This window comes from Triticum urartu, chromosome 3 (genome assembly GCF_003073215.2).
Source record: "Triticum urartu cultivar G1812 chromosome 3, Tu2.1, whole genome shotgun sequence".
NCBI lineage: Eukaryota > Viridiplantae > Streptophyta > Magnoliopsida > Poales > Poaceae > Triticum > Triticum urartu.
This window is the reverse complement of record NC_053024.1, coordinates 734,105,912-734,124,375: the sequence shown is the minus strand read 5'-3', so window position 1 is coordinate 734,124,375 and position 18,464 is coordinate 734,105,912. Positions and strand designations below refer to the sequence as shown.

At 50.1% G+C, this 18,464-nt stretch overlaps 1 protein-coding gene across 1 annotated transcript; it reads right to left on the bottom strand.

The window, feature by feature from the left end:
• Positions 1-7: 7 nt before the first annotated feature.
• Positions 8-3,806, bottom strand: LOC125546301 (eukaryotic translation initiation factor 4E-1). Its single transcript, XM_048710522.1, has 5 exons — positions 3,450-3,806; positions 1,805-1,970; positions 1,600-1,725; positions 392-457; positions 8-309 (listed from the first exon to the last, which is right to left on the bottom strand). Exons 1-5 carry the CDS (start codon positions 3,686-3,688, stop codon positions 259-261), a joined length of 648 nt encoding a protein of 215 aa, XP_048566479.1. The 5' UTR covers positions 3,689-3,806; the 3' UTR covers positions 8-258.
• Between the last annotated feature and the right edge of the window lie 14,658 nt (positions 3,807-18,464).

The following is an 18,464-nucleotide window of genomic DNA, read 5'->3' as shown; positions in this document are numbered from 1 at the left end:
CCAGCAGTAGAGTAAACACTCAGCTTCTCATAAAATAACTCTTCATGAAACATAAAATGTGACTTATGGAGTACAACGACGACAAACACAACGATGTTAGATTATGTCTTCCAAGCAATTCACAGCAAACACACATAATATATCCTTACGAAAACAGCATCCGCCCGCTACAAGCTAAGCTATCCCAGGAGAAACCTTCTTGCGTCCAAGAGTAGGCAGGCCTGCTGTGCAAGCTCTCAGGATCGATGAGTCGCGGGATCAAACGGTGTAGCGGTTCTTGGGGCCTTTGTCAGACCTCTTTGCATCCTCCTGCAAACAAGCAGAAAGAGACGGTGTCAGACGGTGACAGCAAGGACACAATGCAATCCAGGCTTAGGTGCAAGTGACTCACATGAACAATGAACCCAATGGAGTCCTTGTAGTCCAGAAACTCCTTCCACTGCTTGCCAATGCTTATCTGGTAAATAAAATAGGGAATGTGTTCAGAGACTAATAAACGATGATTGGCTGGAAATGATAGACAGAAACTAGACAGTACATATGCTCATGTATCCACAGTGGCACAGAAAACAGAACCGTTAATAGTACTCCCTCACCTATTTGTACTTCACAGAGATAGGTGATAGAATTTACCCAGGTACCCTCTGATGATTGATTTAGAATGACGTGGGAGTATTTTGCATAATGATAATGAATGAGTGCATATCAGAGAAAATAAATAGAACTATGTTGGGGGATTAAGAACATTTATCAATGGAGCTTCAAATAAACATGTCTCGCCATCCAATGGGGCTCCGCTTGGATGGCCATATTCTGGGTCAAAACCAGCGTAAAATACGGCTCCGAATTATTTTTTCCCTCCAGCTGGAAAAACACACTTGGTTGGTCGTTTAGGTGCAGCCCAAAATGATCGTTCTTTCGTTTACACCCGTAAGAAATTAGCGTCTCCAGGGCTCCGTATTTTTTCCGGTGGGATTTCATTGGTGGCTGGTAAGATACAACTGTATCTTAATACACGCAGAAAGCAAAAACAGCCATCCAAGCGGGGCCTGGAGTTCTCCTAAATGTATCACACTTTATGATGCTACAGAGGACACTGCCAACAAATGCTAACACAATTAAATGCTTACACAAGGAGTTGACATAAAAATATAGCCAGAGAATAACACAGATAATTGAGCGTATGTTGCAAGAAGAGTTAAAATAACTTGGGAGTTACATAGCACAACTGGAATATTTGGTCGAAATAGTGGAACTTTCTTCTAATACAAACTTATTTTAGGGAAAGAAGACATAGAAACACAGTAAACAAGAAGATAACAGGTCAAGTTTCATCAACAGTGTTCTGCTGTTCAAGGTGTGTACTGCATACATCCTTTCAGGAATACAAGTTAATTCAATTATGCACATAAAATGGGAGCATTACATACATACTGACATTTAGCACAATCACACTGTAAAGGGCTACACAGTCAGGTCATCCTCTTTATATGCAGGTCACAATATATTATGCATGCTTATATCTGAGACAGTTTAAACTACATGGCTGTTGGCTGCAATCAAAGAACAGTTTTATAGTATGCATTTTATAATACATACCTGAGCAGCTTCATTGGCAGCGTTTTTAGTCCAGATAGCTACTCGTTCCTGTTTCTGACGCACGCTAACGACTGCTCCACAAATTTCGTCACCAAAGTCGAATTGTTCACCGATCATTGCCAGCAACTAAACATGAAAAAGGAATTAGGGTGGAAGTTACAAAAAAGATAATTGTGCAACAAAAACGATGCAAAAAGATCCTTACAGTATGCAACCAGAATGTGTCAGATTTCCCTCTCCCACAACTGATGGTCCATTTACCGCCATTGGCACAAATGGGGTCTTCCCATTTTGGCTCAATCTTATTCTTGAAGCAATGGAAGTCGGCTCCCACATTCAACTTGCTAGGGTTATGGATATTGTTGTAAAGGCTGAAATACCACTCAACTTGTTAGGCATAAAGGAATATATCAACAGATGAAAGCACAAGCTCAAAAACAAATGAAAATGCAAATTAAATTATCAACACAAACATAACCAAATTTCTGAAGCAAGCCAGTAGCACGAAAGAATAGTTAATCTGGTGAACAGGTGAAGACAAGCTACAATGTCACACAATGCACACTATTCAGCAGCTTAATGGACTATCTCGAATCTGTGAACATGGCATGCTTGCAGGTGGCTGAAAATTTCTCATAGAACTAGAACCATTAACATAAGTCTATTTTTAGTTAATATAAACTACTCCCTCCGTCCCATAATGCAAGAACGTTTTAGCTTGTAAAAACGTCTTACATTATGGGACGGAGCAGTAGATTTTAGAGGTGTCAAGTATGGGTACCATACTACACAAACTTAACCTACAGAATTTCTTAAGACTACAATAGAACATTGAGTATTCTACTAGTAATCTTAGCTGTATGTAACACTAGTTCCTCCTAAAGTCTAACATAAATATCTAGAAATAACTTATGAGTGTGTCTTGCGTCAACTTAAGATGAATGTCTTGCAGGGAATCTAACTTACAGTCTTCAGCTATCCTTCATTGTTATAAACAATAGGCTAATTCAAGACAACTGAATTTACACATATAGAGTTATCATTCTTAAAACCAAAGCTTGCAGTTGAATCTAAACAACCAGAAAAGAAACGTAATCTCGTTAAAAAAGTTCATAAAATAGAAAGAAACACAAGAGAAATAAGAAAATGACGAAATAGATTTTTTTCAGCCATGTGTGATTGAGTGATCGGTTAAGAAATTAATACCAGTATTATTTGTTAACAGAAGCGCAAAGAGGTACATTTGGATGTATCACAAATTCTAACGATAAGAATATCTAGTCAACTACCAAAGCGTAAAATGAAAATTGTCCTCGATGCACACCTAGACAGCCAGAACAAAAAGACAGCATAATACATGACACTACAATAACGTGTCCATCAAATAATCATGGTAAGAGTAAATGAATGAATACAGTATGAATTACTATTAAGAATTAACAAGTAGCGCTTGAAGATATGCATCATTCAGAACACGTTGTCGACTTCCTGCCTATGAAACGAGGTGCTGTTATATAAGCCTCCTCCTAATCTCAAACCCAGGCGTGCGCACCGAACAAAACGCTACGACGCTTTCACTTGCAAGCTACAAGGAAACCCTGGCCGCTTTTAACCACTAACCACGGCGCTGCTCCTCGTAGATGAACCGCGACAAACTGACCAACGCAGAAACAATAGTTACCTGCCCAATCCCAATCGCATCCACTAAACCTAGCACATCGACAGGAACAAAATTTCACCCAGCCAGCCACCGCAACGACGACAATCAATCTTAGGGGAGAGGATCCAATCGGACCGCATAAACGAGAGGGGGAACGGGTTGGGGATGAGGGGAGGGAGGGAGGCGCTACCCCCAGAAGTCCTCGACGGTGGAGAAGGTGTGGATGGGGTGGATGGTGCTCCCCCAGGCCACCTGCCTGGACTTGCCCTGCGGGTTGTCGAACCAGAAGGTCCAGGCGTTCTCGAGCGGGTGGGCGGTGATGCGCCCCGCCGCCGCGGCGGAGGAGCCGTCTCCGTCGTCCGCGATCTCCCCCTCCTCCCTCTCCTCCGCGCCCGCCGACGCGGGCCTCGTCTCCGTGTCCTCGGCCATCCCTGCGGCGGAGGGGGGTGGCGGCGGCGAGAAAGTCGCGGGCTTTTCTAGGGCGGGCGGCGCGAGCGGGGAGAGCAGGCGACGGCGGCGGCGGTGAGGTCTGGTCTCGCCTTCGCCCAGATGGAGACTAGTAGTAGAAAAACGAAGGGGCGGAGTGGGCCGAGCTGGGCCAGGCCGGGCCCAGAGCAAGGCCCATAGAAGCCCAATCCTCGTGTCCGGTTAGGTTTGTTGTCACCGACCGCTTATATAGTTTGTCTCGTCGACCGAACAATAAACGATCGATTATTACTATCGTGCCGGCGCACGCACACGGACACAAAGATGGAGGAGGAGCCGACGCACAAGGCCGCCGGCGACGACGGCGGCAGCAGCATCGAGGGCCGGACCGTGACGGCGGTGGCGGAGAGGTGGTCAATTCTCCCTGACGATATTCTCAGCCTGGTCTACGCCAAACTCGTGAACAGCGTCGACCGTGTCCGCCTCGCTGCCGTGTGCACGTCGTGGCACGCCGTTACGTCGATGCACCCGTCGCGACGTGTCCACCCGTGGCTGATCCTTAATCCGGGGAGCAACGATAAGGGGAAGCACGTGTACTGCGTTGAGGACGTACGGCATCATCCTCTCGCGCTTCTGGTTTCCGGATGAGGCCGTTGGCGGGCGCATCGTTGGCGGCCACGATGGTGGATGGGCCGCCATCTCGGAAGCTCCGCTGAGGATAGTGAACCTTTTCTCTGGTGTCGAGGTGCCGCTCTCGGCGAAGCAAAGGAGTATCATCCGTTTACGCCCGCGCGCCAACCTGTTTGTTCCGCTGAAGGTAATATTCTCCGAGCCACCCACCTCGAGCGGCTGCATCCTCGCTGCCATCATCGGCAGGTCTGAAGTCGCAATCTGTGGGCCAAGTCTGCATGAACGCCACAAGGATTTGCTGGGACGACGGTCTTGGATATTGCCTTTTGCAACGGCCATCTTTATTGCCTCGTATTAGAAACGATGAATATCGTTAGGTTTGAGGTCGGCTTAATCAAAAATGGCGTGTTCAAAGGTGATCCTCAATGGTTGGATATACATGACCGGTGGTTGTACTTGCAGGGTGATGGTGATCCGGATGAGTGTGTCGTGTATATTATCGAGCTAGGTGGCAAGATCATGATAGCGACGAGGAAGAAAAGACGGTCAAAAAAAAACAATAGGGGGCATTTTTTCATGGTTTTCGAGTTAGTTGATGTCGGACATGGCGCGTATATATTGGAACATGTGAAGAGCCTATGCGACCAAGCCTTATTCTTGGGGCCGGCGTTCTCCAAGGCAATGTATGTGTCGACGTGTGAGCATGGAAGTCCGCAGAGAAACCACATCTACTACTCCCACCATCGTTGCTACCCACAAAAAGATTGTTTGCCCGAGGACGCCAAGGTGTTCTTGACGAGTATGGACAGTGATGGTTGTCATGTGTACTACAAGAAAGATGAAAGTGTTGACAAAGATGAGGAGGGCATCACGTGAGTGGGGCACTATGTGTCGGGCGGTGATAAAATATTCTCCCATGTGGCCTTTTCCTCCGGATCTCTAGCAAAGTTTTTTTTGGTCCTGCTTCTCCTATTTTCTTGTTTCGTGTTTTTTTTTACCTGAAAACAATTAATTCATCGAGCATGCGAGGAGCTTGCATCATTTATGTATTTCTTTAGACCCTTGTGTGTTTGGTTGATCTAATGTAGAATAATTATCATACACATAAGGACAAGTCGAGATTCATGTGACCTTTTTGAATGATTTGAAGATTGCTGACCGCGCCTGCTGTGCGAGAAGATTCATGTGGCTGACACATCGTGACACAACTTTAGAGAAGTGTGATTTTTCTTTTATTTTTGTTGAAGAAGATTACATTGATCGCTGTTTCTTTTGCATTTTCTTTCAAGACGTGTTACTCTTTTTTTACTTATAACCAATATATGTACAAGTAGCTGATTCTTTTTTAGGGGAAGTGGCTGATTTTGTTATATGTACTAGCGGGGTGGACGGCGCGGTGCACGCCGTGGGCGTTAGATGCCCTTGCGGTTGCTCTGGGTGCTGTTTAAAGTGTTTTATACTTAGTGTCAAATGTTTTCCTGTTGGGCATGTGAAGCTATATCTGCGTACTTTCTATCTTTCTCTTTTTGGTCTGGAAGGAGATAGATGGATCGCAATGAAAGCTACAACAATGGTGGCTTCTCTTGGGTTATGCTAGACACAGATTTGAGAAAATTAAACATTTAAAGTAGGCAAACAAGTCACTGATTTCATTGTAATTGTCTCCTCAGGCGCATATGGTTTCTTTTCCTTGGCACCCTTAGCGAAAAGAAAATGCCCCCGGGAAGTCCAATTCGTGTCTTAAACTTTTATATTCAAAATATGAAGACTTTGCTTCCCAACAACCCAAGAATCATAGGGCTTCAGAGATCTAGAGCAAGATATGAAATCCAGTTCTATAATCGGCACCGATGAATAAAAGGAGCACATTCGATTCAAAATTTCGTGAGTTGCTATGATATTTTACCAAGATTTACATGATGGGTAAGCTTCCATGAGCAATGTACAATATAAAATGAAAAACAAAAGATCATACACAAATCTGAAAAAATACATAGGCCGTCGCTAACGTTGTAGCTCCTATTCCCAGATGAGCAACGGTAGCCAGCTCATATAGTATTTACTTATACACGGGACCAAAGTGCCCGGCCCCCGCGCCGCTCCTTCCCCAGGAGCGACACGGGCAGCGACCTCTGCCCCCCCCCCCCTCCCGCGCAGCCGCCACCCTCTAGGCTCCTTCTCTTCCTCGCCGTCGCCGGTGGCCTCCGGTAGGCAAAGCCTGTGCGGAGCCGGCGGCGGCGGGGCACTCTCTGGCTGCAGTTCGCTTGGGAGAAAGGGGATCTCGCGCGCGGGTTGCGGCTTTCCGGTGCTCGGCTCCGGGGCGGCGTCCTCGTGCGGCGGAGGTGGTCTTCGGCGCACGGAGCTGCGGCTGGTCGTGGCGGTGGGCGTGCCGTTGCGGGCGTGCGGTCGCTGGCGTTCGTGCGGTCCAGATCTGGGACCTCGCGGGCCGCGGCTGGCGCGGACGGTGGTGCGGGTAGGAGGCAGCGGCCTTGGTCCGAGCTCTGGCGCGGCCTAGGCGTGGACGGCGGGCTCGCGGCGACTCCGGATGCGCGCGTAGGCCGCGGACCGGCGGCCGACGCGGCGGCTGCTGGAGCGCGTCGGGCGCGACAACTGCTAGGCTTGGCGGGCGGTGGCGTGACCGAATCGGTCCGCGGCGGCGCGGCCGGATCTATGTCCAAGCGTGGGCCTTGGTCGCTGGTCTGCTGTCGGCACGGTGGCGGGTGCGACTCGTCGGCAGCTGGGTAGATCCGCCGGGATTCTACCCTTGTCTGGTCCTTAGACAGCGAGCAACTTCGGGGGAAACCCTAGATCTCCTTGGGATCGAGCGATGGCGGCGCTTTTGCATCGTGGTCCCTCTTTAGGGCATTGTTTTGGAGTTTGCTCTGGTTGAAGGGACCAACGACGTTGGCGGCGCACGTCTGGTGGAGCAACTGCCGATGAAAATCGCGCCGACTACGGTCATGGCGGACGATGGCGGCGTCTTAGATGTCGTTCCCTTGTCGAGACATCGTCGTTGCAGTCTGCGTCATCAGGCTCGGGATGCTCTGGGGGAAACCCTAGATCTGTATCTTCCGGATCGGATGATGATGGCGTTTTATCGCTTTCCCTTCTGGGGGCATCGTTTTGGAGTAAGTGCTGGCTGGGGGATGGTGGAGCGGTGCTTCATCTCACACATTGATGGCGGCGGATATCGGCGGCATGGTGCTGTGAAGGCTCGGCGTCCGATGCACGGAGATGGACTCGCGCAGGAGGAGGTTGCTGTCTGGCGTCATGGTGGCGTCGATGACAGAGTGGCCAGACAAGGTAGAAGCCTCAATATGATCTGAAGACGGACCTGTGGAAGATGACGGCGGCGACACACGAGTGCGTCTGACCGGATTGTGCCCCAGACCCGGTATGTGGCGCGGCTGGGGATTCTGAATGAGTGTTTCGGCTTCCGGCTTTTGATGTTAGGCTTAGGTGAGTGGTTTGGGTAGTGGCCCAGCTAGCACCCCTTCGTCATTTTGGATAGGAGTAGCGGCATATATTGCCAAAATGGTGGATTCAGGCACATTGTTGTAATACTTTGTAAGGTCCTCGAGAATAATCAATAAAGTGGCCATATGCATCTCCCAGATGCAGAGGCCGGGGGTCATCCTCCTTTTCTAAAAAAAAGTATTTACGAACACTTACATATATTGCCCGCAAAAAAGAAAGAACACATACACAATGGAGTACATATATGTAAAAGTAGCTGATTCTTTTTTTTTGTCAGGGAAGAAGAAGCGGCGGCGGGTAGTAGACAGACGAAGGGGCAGAGTGGGTCGGGCTGGGCCGCCCGTGGACAAGCCTGTGGAATGCCCATCGTCGTGGTGGCCTGTTAGGTGGTCGGTCACGCGCACGCACACGTACGCGCAGAACCTCATGTAGTTTGTTGTCTCGTCGGTAGACCTGGCCATCCTCCGGGCCGGGCCGGGCTTCGGGCCGGGCCTGACCAAGCCCGAGGTAGAAAACTCAGGCCCGAGCCCGGCCCGGCCCGGCCGTCGGGCCTAGTTTTCAGGCCCGAGCCCGGCCCATCACAGCAAAAAACACGTTGGGCCTCGGGCCTTGGGCCGGGCCTCTTCAATAAATGACATAAACAGCGGGCCCAGGCCCGGCCCGACCTAGTCTTCGGGCTCAAAACCTAGGCCCAGCCCGGCCCGGGAGCAGCGTCGGGCCGGGTCGGGCCGGGCTGTTCGGGTCGGGCGGTCCATGGCCAGGACTAATCTAGGCCACAGAGATGGAGGAGCCGACGCAAACGGCCGCCGACGGCAGCGTCCCGACGGCGGCGACGGAGCGGTGGTCCGCCCTCCCGGGCGATCTCCTTAGCGTAATCTACCTCAGGCTCGTCGCCGGCCCGATTGCCGACCGGCTAAGCTTCGCCGCCGTGTGCGGGTGGTGGCGCGCCGTCGCCTCGACGCACCCGCCACGCCGTCTCCTCCCGTGGCTGGTCCTCGACCCGGGCGGCAGCAACAGGGCGAAGCACACGTGCTGCCTTGAGGACGGCGTCGTCCTACCGCCGCGCTTCCGGTTCCCCGACGAGGCCGTCGGCAGGTGCATAGTAGGCGGCCAGCGGCTGGGTCTCCTTCTTGGAAGCCCCTCTGAGGATCGTCAACCTCTTCTCCGGCGCCGAGGTGACGCTCTCCCCGAAACAGAGGAGGATCGTCCGTTTGCGAAACAGAGGAGGATCCTCGGTTGACGACCGGTTTGTTCCGTTCAAGGTGATATTCTCCTCGCCGCCAGGGACGGAGCCAGGATTTAAACATGAGGGGTGCGAAAAGCTAACATTCACAAAAGTCACGAAACATTTTTGTTGATCAAAGGGGCGACACGGCCCCATTTTCATTACGAAAATGTAGTGAGATACATCTGTCTCCATTGTTAACTCTCAGATAGTGTTGACGATCATTAAAATGTATATATGAAACTACAAAAGAATGTTATATTTCTGTTAACTTAAATTGAGCTGTACAACCACTAGGGTTGAACAAGTTGATAATGTGAATTTTACAACTATTTTTCCTTATCAATATAGACAATCATGTAATGTCTAAAAAACCGTCTCCATTCTGTTTTGAAAACATCTATAGCCAAAAAAGCTTGTTCAATTCGGTTGTCGCGGTACACATCAAATGAAGGATCAACCATAGTAGTTTTATTTGTTTAAAATAATCCAACGATTTAATTGGCAAGTGAAGACAAGATTTTTAGGTTTAGATGGTTGCAAACATCCAGCTAGAAATGGGCAAGTTTAGACTCAAATTGAGGCCGTTCTTCACTAGAAAAGACTACATGATACGGAAATCCATCACGGTGCATATATTAGACACGTAAAATAGCACAAACTGTCAACAGCCCTATTTTGTAGGCACTTATTGACCCGACTAAGATCATAATGACCCCCCGGCCCCCGCGCTCCGCTCGGGGCGACGCGGGCGGCGACACAACCCTAGCCGCCGAACCCCGTCCGCCTCCCTCCCACTCCTCGCCGCCGCCAGAGGGGTTGCCGGCGAAGGCTGCGCGACTACCAGGGAAGGCGGCGGCGAGGCCTTGCTGCTTCGTCTTCTCGCGGAGGGCTTCGGAAGCCGAGGCGGCGGCCTCGGGCGGTGCGGCGACGCCGGCTCTGCGGCTAGCGGCGCTCGCTGGTGCTACTCCCCCCCCCTTGGCTGTGCGGGCGGCAAGCGGTGGAGGCGTCGGGCGCAGGTCGCGGCGGGTGGCCTGGTGCCCCTGGCTGAGAGTCAGATCTGGAGGTCCTTCCTCCCCCTTCCTTCGCCTTTCCCCACTGGATGTGGTCTGTGGCGGTCGCTGGTCGCCGGATCCACGGAAGGTGGGGACGCCGGAGGTGCGAGATCGGTCCGAGAGAAATCTTTGGTCGGCTTTCCGGTCACGACAGCGACGACGCCTGCTGGCGCCGTTACCCTTCTCGGAGGCGCCGTCGAGGTTCGATCCCCGCTCCCTCCCTTCTCATACCCGGGTGAAAACCTTAGCCAGTTATGGGCTTGGCGGCAGCGGCGCGGCATCCGCGCCGTCACCCTACTGAAGGTGCCTTCTTGGGCGAGTTGGGGGTGTGCACTGGCGTTTCGATGTGGTTTTCCGGCGAGCAGCAACATGGCAGTTGGAGGTAGCGCCGGGATGCCAATTTTCACAAGATTAGCTCCTTGTTATTGTCTTGTAGACCAGCCGTGTGTGTGTGCTTGCGGATGTGTTAGCGCCATTGCCATGGTAGGGAAGGGGATAGGGTTCCTCTCCCAGTGAGCAACAACACGGTGTGGGTGGTCTGGACATTATTTCATTGAGCATTGATCTTATCTCAGCTACGGTCGCTATTCAACTCTGCTATTTGTTCCATCGGCGTCCTGGTCCTTCAGCAGCCTCGTTTCTTCGTGTATGAACCAGTGAGCTATGGTTGGGCTCTTCTTCTGGCGATCTTTGCTCAGTGGGTTGGTCATGCTGAGAAGCTCCCAAGGTGCTCCAGAATATTTACCGTTCCTTGCTCTAGGGTGAGCTGCTCCAATTTGCAATGGTCCGGCACCCTTCGATCCAGGGTGAGGGGCAGGGGTCCCCTTCGGAATTGGAGAGGGAAGGTTCAATGACGGTGGTCTCCTTTCGGAGTTGATGAGGGCGTGTTCATCTCCACTAGGCGGGTTTTCCTCTTGAAGTTCTCTCGCTGTCATGCTCCGGTGTTTCTTCCGCGTCGAAGGGCTCCTTCAGCATTAAGTTAGTCTTACTGTAGTATCTTCTTGTGCTTTCTGTTGTGGTGCTTGTAGGCTGCTATTGTAGCACCTTGTATCTGCCGTTTTCAATTTCTTTGTTTTTCTTTCTTGTTGTAAGGGCAATTGTAATTCCTGACCGGTTGATGGCTTTATTAATTCAAAGCCGGGCTCTTCTTGAGCCTTCGTTCTAAAAAAAGACTAAGATCATAATTCATTCTCCCGCAAAAAATAAGATCATAATTCATGAAAAAAACTACAGGTGTGTAATGGTACCTGCTGCCAATATCTTCGATCCTAGTCACCTGGATAGCGCGCGGCCTCTATCCGTATTCTGACTTTCTGATGATCTAATCCGCCTTCGTCTAGTCGTATCCGGACAAGTGAATGGTGTCGTAGTCGGGACGAGCTGCCGCTGCGGCAATGGCAGACGCCCTAGCAGGACACGGACGACGGCGGAGGACACGCGCGGCGGCCAGCGGCCTCAGCAAATGCTCTAAGATCCAGCAGAACATGCACGTAGATCAATCAATCGGACGGATCACATTGTCCAGGTTGTCGTTGGTCACATTGTCTAGATGTATGGGCTATTGGGCTTTGGTCGTCTATATTCTGAGTTGCTGGTTCAAATGAATAAAAAAATTTATGGACTAATGACACCATTAGCGGCGGCCATTAGCAAAGTACAGTACACACAGCCCGCTGAAAAAGGTTGAGGGGGGCGAGCGATTGGCAGGGGTCTAGCCCCTGCTCCCCCCTTGTCTCCGCCCCTGCTTGCCGCCCACCTCGAGCGGCTGTATCCTCGCCGCCATCACCGAGAGGGATGAAGTCGCGGTCTGCGGGCTTGGCCGCCCCAGGTGTTTATGGTTGCCACGGAGGCTTCCTGGGAAGACATTCATGGATATTGCCTTCTGCGACGGCCATCTCTATTGCCTTGTATCGGAAACGATGGAGATCATCAGGTTCGAGGTCGGCTTAACCAAACACGGTGTGTTCAAAAGTAATCCCCAATGGTTGTTTGTAGGTGATGAAGGGGACCATCGTGAGGCCCGTCGCGGAAACCCTTCCCTCCCCGCGCTGCCACCCGCGAGGCGGCCGACGAGGGCCCCAGATCCGCTTGCCGCGAGCCTCCCCTCCTCCTCCCTACTCCCTCGCCGCCGCCAGGGGGCACGGCCGGGCGAAGCCCGGCCGGCGCCGGCGGCGGCGGGGCCTGTTCTTCCCCCGGCGCGACGGGGCGGCGCGGTCTGCTTCTTCGGGTGCGGGCGCGGTGCGGACGCGGGGCACCGCGGCGTGGCGGCGCGCGGCCTCCTGGCGGGCGTGGCGCGGCGTGGCCGGCTGCGCGGTGGTGCGCGCCTCGCCGTGGCGGCCGGATCCGTCCGGCAGGTGGCGCGGGCTGCGGGCGGCGTGGGCGGCGGCTGGGGTCCGGCTTCGGGCCCCCGACGGCTGCGTTGGTTCCTCTCCGTCGCGGGCGTGCGGTGGTGGTGTGGCTCGGCCGGTGGCGGTCCGGCGACCTGGTGGTGGTGGCCGGCGGTGCGCGTGGAGGTGGTGCTTCCACTTGGCGGCTCTCTGTGCGGGGAGGCAGGGGAGCGGCTTGGACAGGGGCAGCGGCGTCGACGGCATGCCGGCTGCAGTGCGAAGGCGGGAACTTTACGGGCCTCGGAGATCCCGGCCGGGCCTGTGCGGCTACGGGCCTGGTATGTTCCTGCTATTGCGTCCTGTCAGCTACCGTCTTCGACGGTGGAGGTGGGGTCCTCCCGCGTGCCGACGGTGTTGCTGCCCTAGTCCCGGCTCCTCTCCCTCTTTGTGCGGACCATGCTTCACGGTGTCGTGGTGAGACGACGTGGGAAGCTTCGTGACCGGGTTGGCGCAGGGTGAGGGTCTGTTTGGTGGCGAGCTCTGAAGTGCCAGAGGTGGAGGTTGGGATCGGGAGAAATCCCTGTTGGCTTGGCCGACACCGACGCGGTGGCGCTTGTGGGTACCGCCTGACCTTCCTGAAGGGCGTCGGGGCTACCCTTCCTCTCTCCTCATAGTGTATCGGGGGAAACCCTTAGCAGCAGCGTCGTCATCGTCGCGTCCCTTCTTGAAGGTGTTGATTGGTACCGGTGCTTCGGAGGCTCGGAGCTTGGTGGGCGATCTCCGGTGGGTGCAGCGGCCTTGAGGCTTCTTCATTTTTTGTCGATCCGCCGTTGTTGGCATTAGTTTCTCTTGTATTTTCTCTTTCTTTTTTTGAGCAATTTGAGGAAATAGCACATCTTTCCTCGTACCTTGAGGAAATAGCACACTTTTCTTTTTGTTTGATTAAATGACACACTTTTCCTCTATGGCTGGATAAAAGGACACAAACTGGCTTTTTTTTCTCATTTTTCTGGTATGGGCCTACACGTCATAATATTTTGGACGATTTTGCCCTTTGGTCTTTCTTGCCCGGTCAACAGGTTATTAGATGGAAAACAGAGGAGATGAGACGATTCAGAAGAGAGAAGAATATCGAAACAGAGGAACGCAACAGCCAGCCGCCATCTCGTCGTGATTCCTCCCCGAGCGCCGTGACCTCGCCGCGTCTCCTATCCCGCGCCGCCCGTTCCTGTGGCGGAGGCGCCACCATCCGCTGCTCTTCGACCGCTCCCACGCCGTGCCGTAGAAGAAGGGCGCCGCCATACGCTGAGCCGGAGAAGAAGGGCGCCGCCGTACGCCGCGCTCCGGCTGCTTCCTCACCGTGCGGGAGAAGAATGGCGCCGCCACTTCAAGTCCCCCTGCAGCGTGTGGCAGTCCAAGTCGCTCCGTGGCCGTAGCGTGCATTTGCTAGCTGGAGCCTGTAGCTGCTCGCTGCTGTAGTTAGCTATAGCTGCTCGCTGCTGTGCTTGGCTGTGACTGGTCGCTGCTGTAGTTGCTTGCTTTAGCAGGGAAGCAGTGCTGCCTGAAGATGATACACTAACAACTTTATTTTGTGTTGATGGCTTAGCTTTAGCTGCTGTCACAACTGGATATGGATGTCTTCCTTTGGATGCAATCAAAATTCAGCTTCAGTGATTGTAACTGTACTGATGTACAGTTTTCTTGACATGGATATAAGTAAAATTTCATCAGCATTTTCACCAAAATTTTTGGCATGACCTCTCCTTATTTCTGTACCATTTTCACATGTCACAAAAATATATATGACAATCCACATAATCAGGCTCAATAAGGTGCATATGTGCTCATAAACTTGACAATCCAGACTGAATATGTATGAGTTTCAGATTTAAAGCTGTTGAGGAACGTAGTAATTTCAAAATTTTCCTACGCACACGCAAGATCATGGTGATGCATAGCAACGAGAGGGGAGAGTGTTGTCTACGTACCAACGCAGACCGACTGCGAAAGCGATCACACAACGTAGAGGAAGTAGTCGTACGTCTTCCCGATCCGACCGATCCAAGCACCGTTACTCCGGCACGTCCGAGTTCTTAGCACACGTACAGCTCGATGACGATCCCCGAGCTCCGATCCAGCAAAGCGTTGGGGAAGAGTTCCGTCAGCACGACGGCGTGGTGACGATCTTGATGTTCTACCGACGCAGGGCTTCGCCTAAGCACTACAATGATATGATCGAGGTGGAATATGGTGGCAGGGGGCACCGCACACGGCTAAGGAACGATCACGTGGATCAACTTGTGTGTCTAGAGGTGCCCCCTGCCCCTGTATATAAAGGAGCAAGGGGGGAGAGGTGCGGCCAGCCTTGGGGCACGCCAGGAGGAGTCCTACTCCTACCGGGAGTAGGACTCCCCCCCCCCCCAATCCTAGTTGGAATAGGACTCCTTGGGGGGGAAAGAGAGAGGGGGGGCCGGCCACCTCTCCTAGTCCTAATAGGACTAGGGGAGGGGGGGAGGCGCGCAGCCCTCCTTGGGCTTCCCTTTCACCTTTCCACTAAAGCCCACTAAGGCCCATATGGCTCCCGGGGGGTTCCGGTAACCTCCCGGTACTCCGATAAAATCCCGATTTCACCCGGAACACTTCCGATATCCAAACATAGGCTTCCAATATATCAATCTTTATGTCTCGACCATTTCGAGACTCCTCGTCATGTCCGTGATCACATCCGGGACTCCGAACAACCTTCGGTACATCAAAATGCATAAACTCATAATAATTGTCATCGTAACGTTAAGCGTGCGGACCCTACGGTTCGAGAACAATGTAGACATGACTGAGACACATCTCCGGTCAATAACCAATAGCAGGACCTGGATGCCCATATTGGTTCCTACATATTCTACGAAGATCTTTATCAGTCAGACCGCATAACAACATACGTTGTTCCCTTTGTCATCGGTATGTTACTTGCCCGAGATTCGATCGTCGGTATCCAATACCTAGTTCAACTCGTTACTGGCAAGTCTCTTTACTCGTTCTTTAATAAATCTATTAAGGAAATGCAGTTTTGTTTATCCATTTGCCAGATTTCATAAAACGCGGCAATTACTAACATGATTCGGACAGACTTAAGCATAGATACAAGTGAGAAACTCTCATCGTAGTCAACACCTTGAACTTGTCGAAAACGTTTTGTGACAATTCTAGCTTTGTAGATAGTAACACTACTATCAGCGTCCGTCTTCCTCTTGAAGATCCATTTATTCTCAATTGCTTGCCGAGCACCGGGCAAGTCAACCAAAGTCCATACTTTGTTCTCATACATGGATCATATCTCAGATTTCATGGCCTCAAGCCATTTATCGGAATCTGGGCTCATCATCGCTTCCTCATAGTTCGTAGGTTCGTCATGGTCAAGTAACATGACCTCCAGAATAGGATTATCGTACCACTCTGTTGTGGATCTCACTCTGGTTGACCTACGAGGTTCAGTAGTATCTTGATCTGAAGTTTCATGATCATCATCATTAGCTTCCTCACTAACTGGTGTAGGTGTCACTGAAACAGTTTTCTGTGATGTACTACTTTCCAATAAGGGAGCAGGTACAGCTACCTCGTCAAGTTCTACTTTCCTCCCACTCACTTCTTTCGAGAGAAACTCCTTCTCCAGAAAGTTTCCGAATTTAGCAACAAAAGTCTTGCCTTCGGATCTTTGATAGAAGGTGTATCCAATAGTTTCCTTTGTATATCCTATGAAGACACATTTCTCCGATTTGGGTTCGAGCTTATCAGGTTGAAGCTTTTTCACATAAGCATCGCAGCCCCAAACTTTCAGAAACGAGAACTTTGGTTTCTTGCCAAACCACAGTTCATAAGGTGTTGTCTCAACGGATTTTGATGGTGCCCTTTTAACGTGAATGCAGCTGTCTCTAATGCATAACCCAAAACGATAGTGGTAGGTCGGTAAGAGACATCATAGATTACACTATATCCAATAAAGTACGGTTATGATGTTCGGACACACCATTACATTGTGGTGTTCCAGGTGGCGTGAGTAGTGAAACTATTTCACATTGTTTTTAACTGAAGACCAAACTCGTAACTCAAATATTTGTCTCCGCGATCAGATCGTAGAAACTTTATTTTCTTGTCACGATGATTTTCCACTTCACTCTGAAATTCTTAGAACTTTTCAAATGTTTCAGACTTATGTTTCATCAAGTAGATATACCCATATCTGCTCAAATCATCTGCGAAGTTCAGAAAATAACGATACTTGCCGTGAGCCTTAACACTCATCGGACCGCATACATTAGTATGTATTATTTCCAATAAGTCAGTTGCTCGCTCCAGAGAACGGAGTCTTAGTCATCTTGCCCATGAGGCATGGTTCGCAAGCATCAACTGATTCATAATCAAGTGATTCTAAAAGCCCATCAGCATGGAGTTTCTTCATGCGCTTTACACCAATATGACCTAAACGGTAGTGCCACAAATAAGTTGCACTATCATTATTAACTTTGCATCTTTTGGTTTCAATATTATGATTATGTGTATCACTACGATCGAGATCCAATGAACTATTTTCATTGGGTGTGTAACCATATAAGGTTTTATTCATGTAAACAGAACAACAATTTATTCTCTTACTTAAATGAACAACCGTATTACAATAAATATGATCAAATCATATTCATGCTCAATGCAAACACCAAATAACACTTATTTAGGTTCAACACTAATCCCGAAATTATAGGGAGTGTGCGATGATGATCATATCAATCTTGGAACCACTTCCAACACACATCGTCACTTCACCCTTAACTAGTCTCTGTTTATTCTGCAACTCCCGTTTCGAGTTACTAATCTTAGCAACTGAACTAGTATCAAATACTGAGGGTTTGCTATAAACACTAGTAAAGTACACATCAATAACATGTATATCAAATATACTTATGTTCACTTTGCCATCCTTCCTATCCGCCAATCACTTAGGGTAGTTCCGCTTCCAGTGACCAGTCCCTTTGCAGTAGAAGCACTTAGTCTCAGGCTTAGGACCAGACTTGGGCTTCTTCATTTGAGCAGCAACTTGCTTGCTGTTCTTCTTGAAGTTCCCTTTCTTCCCTCTGCCCTTTTCTTGAAACTAGTGATCTTGTCAACCATCAACACTTGATGTTTTTTCTTCTTGATTTCTACCTTCGTTGATTTCAGCATCACGAAGAGCTTGGGAGTTGTTTCCGTTATCCCTTGCATATTATAGTTCATCACAAAGTTCTACTAACTTGGTGATGGTGACTAGAGAATTCTGTCAATCACTATCTTATCTGGAAGATTAACTCCCACTTGATTCAAGCGATTGTAGTATCCAGACAATCTGAGCACATGCTCACTAGTTGAGCGATTCTCCTCCATCTTTTAGCTATAGAACTTGTTGGAGACTTCATATCTCTCAACTCGGGTATTTGCTTGAAATATTAACTTCAACTCCTGGAACATCTCATATGGTCCATGACGTTCAAAACGTCTTTGAAGTCCTGATTCTAAGCCGTTAAGCATGGTGCACTTAAACTATCAAGCAGTCATCATATTGAGCTAGCCAAATGTTCATAACGTCTGCATCTGCTCCTGCAATAGGTCTGTCACTTAGCTGTGCATCAAGGACATAATTCTTCTGTGCAGCAATGAGGATAAACCTCAGATCACGGATCCAATCCGCATCATTGCTACTAACATCTTTCAACACAATTTTCTCTAGGAACATATCAAAATAAACATATGAAAGCAACAACGCGAGCTATTGATCTACAACATAGATATGCTAATACTACCAGGACTAAGTTCATGATAAATTAAAGTTCATTTAATCATATTACTTAAGAACTCCCACTTAGATAGACATCCCTCTAATCCTCTAAGTGATCACGTGATCCAAATCAACTAAACCATAACCGATCATCACGTGAGATGGAGTAGTTTTCAATGGTGAACATCGTTATGTTGATCATATCTACTATATGATTCATGCTCGACCTTTCGGTCTTCGTGTTCCTGAAGGAAATATGCCC

Coding starts and splice junctions, on each gene's coding strand:
- LOC125546301 (XM_048710522.1), bottom strand. CDS start 3,688: ATGGCCGAGGACACGGAGACGAGGCCCGCGTCGGCGGGCGCGGAGGAG. Junction 1,971..3,449: donor ACCGTCGAGGACTTCTGGGG/GTAGCGCCTCCC, acceptor GTGGTATTTCAG/CCTTTACAACAATATCCATA. Junction 458..1,599: donor CTGCCAATGAAGCTGCTCAG/GTATGTATTATA, acceptor TTTATTTACCAG/ATAAGCATTGGCAAGCAGTG.